At 46.6% G+C, this 12,662-nt stretch overlaps 1 protein-coding gene across 1 annotated transcript in view; it reads right to left on the bottom strand.

The window, feature by feature from the left end:
- Positions 1-12,662, bottom strand: part of DNAH1 (dynein axonemal heavy chain 1) — a 3,604,831-nt gene that overhangs the window by 755,330 nt on the left and 2,836,839 nt on the right. Inside the window, exon 59 of the mRNA XM_069644003.1 lies at positions 3,097-3,228. Within this exon, the coding sequence (XP_069500104.1) occupies positions 3,097-3,228 (132 nt within the window). The remainder of the gene's footprint in view (positions 1-3,096; positions 3,229-12,662) is intronic.

Below are 12,662 nucleotides of genomic sequence, written 5' to 3'. Positions count from 1 at the left end.
CCTCCCCTGTGCCCCAGCTCCCTGTTCTTTTGAAAAACTGTGTAGCCCTCTGGCACTGCCTTTTCAATTGTTGGGCCGCTAGGGTCTTGGAGCCATGTTTCTGTTAAACATAGCATGTCTAGGTCGTCCTCTAGGATGAGGTTGTGAATACATTGGACATGATTGTTCAGGGATTTGGTGTTTAGTAGGCACATTTTTATCTCTTTGTTGATGGTTTCTTTATTAGTTGGACTCTTTCAAGTGGGGTATTGGTGTCTTTCATTATCTTAGATTTTGTTTGGGAATCACACCTTACGTTAATAACATTAACTGAGGCCTGTTCTCCCGTGTGGGTTAGAGCGCTCGAGGGATCCCAAGCTAATGTTCTTTTTTCGTCCATAGCTTTCTGTACATAGTGTTGTACAGCGGCCATGCGTTGCCGGCTTTGGATGTCCTGCAATATTTTCATAGCATTCCTGTATCCCATCCTTACCTCCAAGTTAGCAGCACTCTGCCCAGAAGGTGTAAATATCCATCAATTATCCTCCAACACCGATGACCGGCGAGGACCGGCGAAGACCGGCTGGGCCTAGAAGCGCCGGCGCTGAAGCGCCTGACGTTTCGGGAAATAGCCATCAGGGAACCTTGGGTAATGTAGTTCCCAGGGATATGCTAAGTAACAGGTTTCAAGGCAAAACCTGTGTGCAAGTGCTTTTCTCGATGCAAGATTTTAGTTACAATGAAGCATAATAATTCTAAACAATTAAACAGTGCAAAATACAACGGGTAACTGATAACAAGCAATAGCGTGCCGCTGTAGAACTAACTGCTTCTTGGATTTACTAGAAGCGCTTGCTAATACGCCGGCTAATGCACAAAGGTTGTCAAACTACAATTTAGCTAACTGGTAGCGTTCTCCTTCTTAACCGCAAGTATTACCTTAATCAAGGATATAAGTTTCTGGGGGGTTTAAGTATGCACGGCGGGACCGGCAAAGACCGCCTGGGCCCAGAAGCGCCCTGACATTTCGGGAAATAGCCGGCAGTGGACCTTGCGTAATGTAGTTCTCATGGATATGCCAAGTAACAGGTTTCAAGGCAAAACCTGTGTGCGAGTGCTTTTCTCGCTGCAAGATTTTACTTACAATGAAACACAATAATTCTAAACAATTAAACAGTACAAAATACAACGGGTAACTGATCACAAGCAAAAGCGTGCTGCTGTAGAACTAACTGCTTCTTGGATTTACTATAAGCGCTGGCTAATACGCACACTAATGCTCAAAAGGTTGTCAAACTACAATTTAGCTAACTGGTAGCGTTCTCCCTCCTAACAGCAACTATTACCTTAATCCAAGTGGGTATTCAAAGGCCTAGAATCTTTGTGTGATGACTTTTCTTAATGGTGTATGCCATCGGAAGAAGCTTGCTATGTAGGGGCTCAGGTCTGATTAATGGGGCCCAGGTCTGATCGATAGGATCCCACTGGAGTATAGGAAGTGATGCTGCATGTGATAGTCCCCTGAAAAATGATCAGACAAAGTGAGGTTTTGATCCTCAGCAAACCAACGATGGGCCCTTCATCCACTGGCTTGTGGAGACACCCAGGCCCCATGGCCACCCCACTGATTGTCACCAGTCAGACGGGGTATTTTGTCACAGCTGCAAAAGATTTGGCTACTGCAATATCATCAAAGAGAATACAGATCCACCCCAGCATTCTTTGCATGAAATTTAAGGCTGCAATGTGTACGAGAGCCTACCACAAGAACTGTTAATGTTATAAGACATTTATACCACACACTATCACCACCAGAGTGGTCCCCTGGCCCTCTGGCGGATCTGAAAGGTAAGAGGATAGGGAGGATTAGAAGGGTGTAGCAAGATAAAGGTAGAGTGAGATTAGTGATGTGCTGTTGGCCGCTTCAGTTCGGTTAACACCGTTCGCTGAGCATGGGTGTGGTGTGTGGTTTATGGATCGGTATACTCCCATGTGCTGTTGTGCGAGACTATGTGTGGTTTGTTTTGTTGTTGCAGTGTAGTGAAGTGTGTGCGGTTTGCTGTACAAGAAAGTGGTTGTGTTTGTTTAAGGTGTGAGAGGTGTAAGCGGAGAGTCTAGGTTTTTTAGCAGATGGGTTAATGGGGTTACCTCATTGTTTCGGACATCTGTGTTGGGTGTCTCTGCCTTTGCTGTCTGTAGGAGCGTTCCTTTGACGGATCATTCGTCTGGTTCTGCACGAGGCGGTGGCATGTCTTTGTGACTGTCTAGTGATCTGTGGGCGGGAAAAGTGGTGAGGGCCTCCCCATCCCCAGGGTTCAGATTGCTAAGGTTGTGGGTTGCTCCTTGGTTGTCAGTGGGGTCTGCCTGCCCTTGCCTGCCTGAGCTCCTGGGGTGGTGCCACCTACCTCCGAATCTTAAGGGCCCCCTGTTCTGTTGGGTGCTATTTAATGATTAGTTCTCCTTTGTCTTCAGCTATGGTCCCTGTCCCTTTGGCTTTGCCTAGCGGAGGGGTTTGGCTTGGAAGATGGCTTGGGAGAGGGTGAATCCTAGGTTTCCTCCCTTACCCGCTACTTCTTGCTGCGTATGTTTGTTTCTGGCGCATTCTATTTCCATTGGTGTCTGTTAGTTGATTTCGTCTGCATATATTCATACTTGCATTTGGGTCCGAATTCTCTCTGTAATATGTTTCATTCTGAATGGTGATGTTTTTCAAAAGACTTCCAGTCAGGTTAGAACTGATTTGATAGCCATTTCAAAGATTATGAATAGGAAGAAGATCCCATACCTGTGACTTAAAAGGTACTCATCTATAACTCTAATTCTCCAATATGGGTGTACTGCTGATATTACCTTGTTCTTCCTGAGTGCAGGAGTGTGTGCTTTTTAAAGGAAGGATTAAAAAGGTTATACAATGGTAGCTCCCTGATTGTGGGAAAGAATGCAAAAGTTAGGGACGGTTTTGCAGGTATGCAACACTTTTTTATTGAGAACAAGATATGCTTTTCATATACAAACAATGCTTTTCACATCTGAATAAAAATGTGTATTTGTATGCGTCCCTGTGGAAAATATGTTAATTATACCCTATTGTCATTCTTATCCAAAATACTTCCTTACCGTGAAAGGGCCCAGATAGGCAACAAAGCCTGCGGCCATAAGCACGTCTCCTGCAATATTGTCAATCATGAAATCAAGGCTGTGCACAGTCTCCTGCCAGCGAACCTTTTCATCAGCTAGACCATTGATCAACTTGAAAGTGGACACAAAAAAAGATGGTGAAAATTAATGGCCAGTCACACAAACCTGAAAACACCACAAAAAGAAATAGAAGCCAAATGTATTCATCATTGAAATCGTAAGAACAATGATTGAACAGCTTGCAAGCTATGTAAAAGCTAGATCACTGCTGGGTTACTTACATACGTGTACATACAGGGGTTTGAAAACACATACTGCTTTGCCAGTGCTATTATATGTACAACTTAGCATTAATTTAATCAAATGTAATGGCTAATGAGGCAACGCGTGCATTGAAAGTACCGTTGATGTATACCCTTCAATACATGAATCAAATAATGCTGTGTTTTTTTTCCAATGTGGCCTTGTTTTAAACAAGCCACAAACTGTATTCCTTTTATGAACATGCATTTTAAAAGTGTCGATTATAACTCGATTCATGAGAAAATGCTGCAGCCTAAACTCTGCTAACCCAGTTAGAAGCGAAACAATGATTAGTAAAGAAACTTTTTGATGGGAGTGTGTTTTTCTAACATTTTGTACTTTTAAAACACTTTGTACTATTAGGTGTCTTATTCTACTCAATAGGTCTTCATTTTGCATTTCGGGATGTTTTGCGATGTAATGATTGTTTTTTTTCTTTTTGTAAAGGTTTGTTGTAAACCAAATGCAAATAAATAAAATAAAATAAATATAGGAAACTATTCATTTTTTACACATGGAAATCAACATAAACCCTTACTGATGCAAACAGTGAGAAGCATTTTGCATTTGCTTAAGGTTTAATATCGTAGCTGATATAAAGAAAAGACTAGACTAGCATTTTGCATCAAGATGTTGCAAGATCAACATATTTCCATAATAAATAGTGGGGCCGCAAGAAAGATAGAGTTGAAGGGGCTTTCTGCGTCGCCTGTACTAGCAGAAGGAGAATTGATAAGAAGCGATGACACTCAAAGTCCCACCTCAAGCCTATGTGGGGGAAGTAAAACAGACATTCGTGGACACTGAGCGATTAAGTCCACGTCTGTTAGGGGCAGAGTGGAACGGGTATTGATGGGATCAGAAGATGACCAGCACACTGCTGACATATTATTGAGAGTTTCCCATTTTATTTATTTGAACCTTCGCTTCTATAACTGTGAAGCTTGAATGGGGCTTTTTCATTTTTATATCCTCCATCGTTCTGAAAGCAGGCTAGCTTCTTAACACGGATATTTGGGACATCCTGAGCGAAAATGTTTTAAATGGCTGGACATAGTACATTTCATAAATGCTAAATAGAATCGTGGACGCTTTTTATGAGTATAAGAGGAACTATATTGCTGGTGTAAGTGGTTATTCGTTTACTGAGAAAACTGTGCAGGGACATTAAAAATGAGTTTATAGGAGTACTGGTGGAATGCCCAAGACAATTTTGCTGACTAATGGTCAACCTGTCAGGTGCACAAAAATAGAAGCACATAGATCCATCTCTCACTAACGCCCTCCAGCATGTACAGTAATTCTCTGCTGCAAAGCCTACCACAGCCCCAGGTGGGTATTATCACTGACCCAGGAGTGGAAGTTAGGCTCTTGCAAGTGGGGTATGATGAACATTACGTCAAATGTAGAGACCAAAGGGACATGGAAAAGTACACATTTAGCTACAGGGAACATGACAGTGGGGAAAACAAATACAAAAGATGACAAACACACAGGTGGCATGGCCATTGAGCCTGAGAAAAACCAGAGGCTCACACACTGATAAAACCCACCACAAAGCAGTAAAGGTATGTCCTCATTAAGAAGTATAAAGCGTAATGCCCCCATCATGTGCAAGATATCAGGGAAGAGGAGGAGAGATTGGACGAGATGACGAGCAAGGAGGAAGGGAGAGAACGGAGGAGATTGGAAGAAGTGAAGACCATGAAGGACAGATAACAATGAAGGTGAAGGTGCCGAAGAGAGCGAACAAAATTACTTAGAGACACAGAACGTCTGAAGAAATTAAAGAGAACAGGTAAGGAAGATAGGCGCATTGTTGGAGGAGTATAGAAGACGCGGACGGGAGAGTGGTGGGAAGTTCCCTAGAGGTTCAGGGTCAGAAACAGTCAGACAATAAAATGAGTGTTGAACAATAAGGCAACACTAGTCTACATGGTGGAACAGGGAGGAGGTCACCCAACTGCTTGGGACTTAAAAACTCAGGCATGAGTGAGTATCAGTCTGGGGAGAAAGGAAGGGAGACTGGTTTGGGTATCAAGCCCCTGAGGCAAGGACGCCAAGAAGGTTCTGACCAGGCATCTATAGACCCTTTCCCCCCCCCCTTCATATCTGGGAGGCACTTACTAAGATATAGCGTAGAACTTCACACAATTGTTAATAACATCAGATAGGTGCTACCTAATCCATGGCCGGCAGGAAGACATTCATCTGGGACCACAAGGACACCTGACAAACAGAATTGTGCCCCAAAGCATGTTAGTGACATCAGGGACAGGCACAGAAAGAGAGACTATTTGAAATAAAGGCTTTCCTTTGTGAAGCCAGAGACAGTACAGATCTGTACCTTCACTACACTTTGGTACCAATGTTCACCAACTCTACGCAGATGTAGAGGCATAAATGGTAACCCGGGCCTCCTATAGCCAGAGGAGAAGTCAATAGAGGATCCCAGGGAAACGTCAATGCACGTAATGGCCTGACCCAGCATCACCTAGGAAAGGGAACCTGGGAGAGATTTGCCTTTCATTAAAGACATCCCGATCACTGACTTGACCAAGTCCACAGGAAAAGATTGGTTCATATGATGTATTCGTAGGGATGTTGTTAGTTTGTTTAATTTTCAAACCTTTAAGAGATATTATTAAGACGCCTTTTTTAGGTCCAAATAAACAACATATTTCTTGGGAAGGTATATAGTGCAGCTATATCCGTCAGTCAAACCTGAAACATTTCATTCTAAATCATGGAAACATTCTATTGGCTGATACTGTTGCATTGTGCAAGAGTACTTTACATCAGGATGTAATATTTGCCACAGTTAACTACCTAGACAGGGGAGAGGGGCGCTGCTGAGCAACAAAAATGGACATCTGAGTTGGTGCTTCAGCCCCAGCGACATCCTGACAGTCAAAACATCCTTCACTGTGTTGCTGCTGTGCTGGTGAGAGGGAGAAATGTGCGGTGGAATACTTGCTCCGGTGACTGCCTGAGTCTGGAGGAGGAGGCTGCACCATGAGGGACAGAATCAGTGTTTTGATATCTGTGGCTGGTGTGTGTGCTGGCGACCCGCTGCGGAGCTCACGCATCCCTCGAGGCTAATACAGGCCAGCCAGCGGCTTCCGAGGCCTGGGTGTGGGAGGGGCCTCGCTTCCCTGTCGGAGCGTGCATGGTGTGCAAACTTGGAGCAGGCACCACATTTGAAGAACCCTATCGCCTTCAACACACGGCTGGCTTGGACACCTTCTGGAGGCCCCTTTCCCCACACCTGCCGGCAGTTGTCTGTCTGTCTCAACTTGTGCTGCTTTGCCTGGTCAGTGGTGCTGAGTGACACAGGCGTTTCAACGGCATCTGAGCAGATCCCTGCTGGCTTCCCAGTGCGAGCAACGTAACCCCATTGTAGAGGCCTTCCACACTGCCGGTGGGCTGCCAGCCTAGCAAGCTACACTCCGGGTGAGGATCCTGGAACTTGTGATAAGGGGCATTTCTGCTGTTGTAAACATTATCCTGCCAGCCCCTATGTACTGCTACTGTGACCCACAAGGGCTTTCTCCTCGCTTATTATCCTGACTATGGGTGTGAGGTGGGCCTCAACCCTCATTGATGCTATTTGTTTGACTAAAAAATCTGTTCTAAGAAGAAGTGACTTTCTGTTTGGACATTGGATTACTGGAACTTTTCTTTTGTCAAGTTCAAAGTTAAAAGAACTAAAGTGGAACTTTGTTTCAAATCTGGATTTCCTTGTTTCTTTTTGTTGAACAATGAGACTGAATACAATTTAAAACCTGGGGAAGGGGAGATAAGGGATACATTAATGACCATAATCGTATTTCTGATGCTTGTATCTGCTTAGATTCACATGCTGTGCATAGGCCGACATCTAGTGGAAGCTGCGGAGTATTACAGTTTGTTTTTCGAAACTCGAAAAAAATGGGCGTCGACACAGGGCGTGCCAGTAATACTATCCCTAGTGTGACGTCCACTGTACCCATGATCCCTCACGCATCTAGGACCCTCAGATTGTATTTTTCCTGACATGAAGTAGCATGAGGAGTAGCGTGAGTACAGATGAACCAAGCAGATAGAAGATAGATAAGATAAGACTACAAGCATCCATGCGCCTTCTCTCAGAGGGGAGGAAGGGTGGGTCGCATGTGAATCTAAGCAGATACAAGCATCAGAAATACGATTACGGTGAGTAATGTATCCCTTCTAAGGCTTGTGGAATCTGCTTAGATCACATGCTGTGCATAGATTAGCGAGCAGTGTTAGAAGGAGGTGGGATTTGAGAAGGGTCATGAGCAAATAAATGTCTTAGAACCGCTTGTCCCACTTGAGTATCTGTCTTGGAATGGGTGTCAATGAAGTAGTGCTGAGTAAAAGTGTGAATAAAGCTCCAAGTAGCTGCTTTGCAAATGGTATCAAGGGGAACATTTGCAATGAAAGCCAGAGGGGCCCCAATGCCTCTTGTCGAGAGGGCTCTGGGCGTAAAAGGCAAAGTTTTGTCAGAAAGAGAGTAACACAACTGGATACAGTTGACAATCCACTTGGAGATGGCACCCTTAGAGACGCGATCTCCCTCTTTGCCTGTGGCTACGGAGACAAACAGTTGATCTGTTTTCCTAAGCGGTCTGGTCTTGTTTACGTAGTAAAGGACCGCCCTACGCACATCTAGGGTAGTTTAACCTCAGCCGAGCTTTTTGGGTTTTGGAAGAAAGCCGGAAGCTCGATGGACTGGTTTACATGGAATTTAGAAATAAACTTAGGTGAGAACCTAGGGTGTGTCCGTAAAACCAGCTTATCCTTATGAATAGTAAAGAAAGGATCCTGCACTGACAGAGCTTGGATTTCACTGACCCTTCTTATGGATGTAATGGCTACTAAGAAGGCAGTCTTATAGGTCAGGTGTTTGAGACTTGTTTTATGCATGGGTTCGAATGGGGGGCCCATGAGTTTAGATAGCACCATGTTCAGGTCCCATCCTGGTGGTGGGTTAGATATAGGAGGATGAAGTCTCTTTACTCCCTCCATGAAGGCTTTAACCACGGGTACCTTCCACCATGACACCTTGCTATGTGAGGTGGTGTACGCTGACAGTGCTGCCAGGTGTACCTTTAGTGAGTTGAAAACCAACCCTGCGTCCAGCAGGTGGAGCATGTATGCCACGATTGTGGAAGGAGTGCAATCAACTGGGTTGATTTGTTTATTCTGGCGCCAGATAACGAATCTCTTCCATTTGTCCAAGTAGCAATGCCTCGTGTTCCGTTTCCTAGACTCTTTTAGGATGTCCATACACCTCTGTGGTAAATTGAGATGTCCAAACTCTATGACCTCAGGAGCCATGCTGCTAGGTTCATGGAGTTGGGTAGAGGATGCACCTTCTGACCTTGGTGCTGGGACAAAAGATTGTACCAGCCCGGGAGTTTGATGAGCTCGCACAACGAAAGTCTGCATAGGTGTGAAAACCACGGTTGTCTCGCCCACATGGGAGCAACTAGGACGAGCGTCATCGACTCTCTGTTCATCTTGTTCACCACCTTCCTGATGAGAGGAGTTGGTGGAAAAGCATACGCAAACATCCCTGACCAGTTCATCCACATGGTGTTCCCCAGGGAGTCTGGTTGGGGAAACCTGGATGCGAATCCTGGGCACTGTCTGTTTTCGCTTGTGGCGAATAGGTCTATAGTGGGGGAAACCCCACTGAGAGAAGAGATCTTCTACAATTTCTCTGTGTAGACACCATTCGTGTTCCTCCGGAAGGGGATCTCTGCTCAAAGCGTCCGCTAGAGAATTGAGATCCGCTGGAACATATTGAGATCACAGAAAGATGTTCCATCTGAGTGCCCATATCCAAATTTTCTGGGCAAGTCTGGGCAGATTTGGCGAACGAGTCCCTCCTTGCTTGCTCAGGTAGAACATGGCTGTTGTGCTGTCCGTCCGGATCTGCACCGACAGGTTCAGTAGGTGGGGCTCGAATGCTTGAAGTGCTCTGAAAACTGCCAGAAGCTCTAGCAGGTTGATGTGATTCTTGGCCAATGTGTGAGACCAGAGACCCTGAGCTGTGTGGTGGAGATGGTGAGCTCCCCATCCTGTCAGGCATGCGTCCGTCGTGACTACCGCCTGTATCTCGGGATCCTAAAAGGGTTTCCCCTTGGATAGATTGTCTCTTGTCCATCAGTGGAGGCTTTGTACAAGTGTTGGCGAAACGACCACTAGATCATCCCACTGACCACTTGCCTGAGACCACAGTTTTGCCGACCATTCTTGCATGGCACGCATGTGCAGGCACGCGTGGGGGACCAGGTAAATACATGACGCCATCATGCCCAGCAAACGCATTGCTTTGCGTACTGTTATCTGGCGACCGGACTGATATTGCGGAATTTGCAGTAGTATATTCCGGATTCTTTCCTCTGAAGGAAAAGCCAACCCCTCTTGAATATTTAGAACAGCTCCTAGGAACTGCTTGGAGGTGATGGGCACCAGACTTGATTTTTTTCTCGTTAATGGAGAAGCCCAATTCGAAGAGGAGGTCTATAGTTCTTTGAATGTTTGTCCTGCAAATTACTGGGGTCTCCCCCGTGATGAGCCAGTCGTCCAGATAAGGGTACACTGGGATTGCCTCCCTGCGTAGGTGTGCCGCAGCCACCGCCAGTACCTTGGTGAATACCCTTGGAGCCGAGGCTATCCCGAAGGGCAGTACCTTGAACTGGTAGTGCTGACTGTCCACCTTGAAGCGCAGATATTTTCTGTGCGCTGGGAACATGGAAATATGAAAATAGGCATCTTTCATCCAATGTTGCCATGCAATCCCCCTTTTTTAGGAGGGGAATTACCTCTTGGAGAGTAGTCATGCGAAATTTTTGGGGCTTGAAATACTTGTTTGCAGGCCGTAAGTCCAATACTGGGCGCATTGTCAAATCTTTTTTTGGCACAAGGAAGTAAGTTGAATAAATACCCTTGTTTACCTGGTGTCCCGGGACGAGTTCTATCGCGTCCTTTGCGAGAAGATTTTCGATCTCTTCGAGTAGGATCTTCTGGTGGTCTAAGGAGTGTATTCTCTGTCGTGGAGGGTGGTTTCGGGGACGCTCTAGGAGTTCTATGCAGTATCCTGCGGACACTGTGGACAGCACCCATCTGTCTGATGTGATCCCTTCCCAAGCTTGGGTGAAGATGGAAATGCGTCCCCCTACTGGGGATGCGTGAGAAGGGACCCTGAACGGAGCGTCACTGTTTTGGTGGAGGCGTGCCCCCTCCTTTATTGGGACTGCCTCTACCCCTACCACAACCTCTTTTGTTACCCCTGCCATAACTCTAGGTAGACTGCTGGTTAGTGTTACATGTAGTACCCTGGCCTTGGGAATAGTTTGAGCCTCTTTGGGAGTTTTGTCAGCGAGGCCGACGAAAATTGCCATTCCCTCTCTGGTTAGGGGGTTTGTTGGTTAGTTGCCCTAGGGACTTGAGCGTCTCATACTCGTCCTTGGCATTCTTCAGCGCGTCCTCGACCGCCTTTCCAAACAATAGATCCGGCTCCACAGGCTTATCCATCAATGATGCTTGGGTCTCGGCTTTGAAACCAGACTGCCGTAGCCAAGCATGCCTCTTGATGACCGTGCTTTCAGCAATTAATCTGCCGGCGTTATCCGCGGCATCAAAGGTTGAAATTAAAATCCCCTCTGCCGAAACTCGTGCCAATTGGCTTTTTAAGGGTTCTGGGGCAGAGTCTATGAGAGCCGCGACTTCTTCCCACTGGTGGCAGTTGTAACTAGCCAGCAGGGTGGTGGAGTTGGCAGTCCTTGCCTGGTAGGCAGAAGTGGAGGCTACTTTCCTGCCCAAGCCATAAATCTTCTTGCTCTCCTTGTCGGGGGGAGCTTTGGACGATGACAATGCTGTTCCCGCCCTCTTACGGGTGTTTGTAACAACCAGGGAGTCCGGTTTCAGATGTCCGCTTATGTACAGTGGGTCAGATTGGGCTGCCCTGAAAAGCTTTTCAATTCTGGGGTTTACTGCCCTAGTGAGATTGGGGTTAACAAGGGAAGGGTCTATCCTCCTTTGTATTGACTTAAGGATAGGGATGGCCTGAGCAACAGTTCTCTTTTCTCCCACCAATTCCTCTTCAAAGTCCCTCTCTTCCTGAGCACCTTGGGTGTCAATGTGGAAGTGCTGTGCCGCCCTGGACAGGAGCTCATTCAGGAGAGGCTGGTTGTCGACAGGGGAGTCGGTAACCGCGAGCTCTTTCTCTACCGGGGAATCTACTCTGTATGTATCTGGGTCATCCTCCTCCTCCTCCTCTTGGTCCTCATCATCCCCATAATAGCCTGTCCCAGTTTGTTCTTCGAACATGCCTAAGTCTGGATCCTCACCAAAGGATGGATCTTCCTGATATTGAGAATAGGGCTGTGTATAGAAGGGGTCTGAAGACTGAGTTGGTGCTTCACCCCGGGACTTCTTACTTGGGGGTATTGGATCCTTAGAGCTTGAGGGAGTTGACCCTTCTGGGGTATAAGAGAGAAAGTGTTCCGGGTTTTTGGCGTAGAAATCTGCCAATGATGACATCCTTGACATTACTCTGTATGTCATCACTGGACCATTCCCTTGAACTGGGAATAACTCTTTCCTGGAGTGGTTTCCCTGTTTTATCCTGACTAGACCAACTGGTTTCAACAGGGGTCTTGTGGACAACGGACTGAGATTTGTCCTGACTAGACCTACCGGCCTGAACAGGAGCCTTAGGGACAAGAGACTGAGACTTGTCCGTCTGTTTAGGTGGAGTAGAATGTAGTTTAGGAGTGGAAGTAGGCTGGGACTGCTTACTTTGTTGTTTTCCCCCGTCCCCGCAGGTGGAAGAGTGTTTCCCCGATTTTTCGGCCCTATCAGAGCTTTTCGATGCCTGGCGCTGAAATTCGGGGGTATAGTCCCGGTCTCTGGAGAGTGTAAGGGATTCGGTAGCAGCCTTCGCGCTGTCTGCAGACGCCGACTCCTGGAGTGCGGCCTGAGGGTACAGGTTGGCGTCATCCTCCAACGACCGAACCTCTGTCACTAAGGGGAGCGAGGCACTCTTAGCAACAGTGGAGGGTTGCCTGGTGTCATGAGGCGATCTCGAACGCCCAGATGACACTGACTCGGTGGACCGTTCTCTACGTGCCTCTTTCCGGGAACTCGACGTGCGTGTCGAGTCTCGGTTGTACCTTTGTTTGCTGGAAGTGGTGTGGGTAGCGCTCGTGTCGCCGGGGGTCTTCCCC

The sequence above is a fragment of the Ambystoma mexicanum genome, chromosome 2p, assembly GCF_040938575.1.
Source record: "Ambystoma mexicanum isolate Mex_15411 chromosome 2p, UKY_AmexF1_1, whole genome shotgun sequence".
NCBI lineage: Eukaryota > Metazoa > Chordata > Amphibia > Caudata > Ambystomatidae > Ambystoma > Ambystoma mexicanum.
The sequence above is the reverse complement of the archived record's forward strand: the minus strand, read 5'-3'. Positions and strand labels throughout refer to the sequence as shown.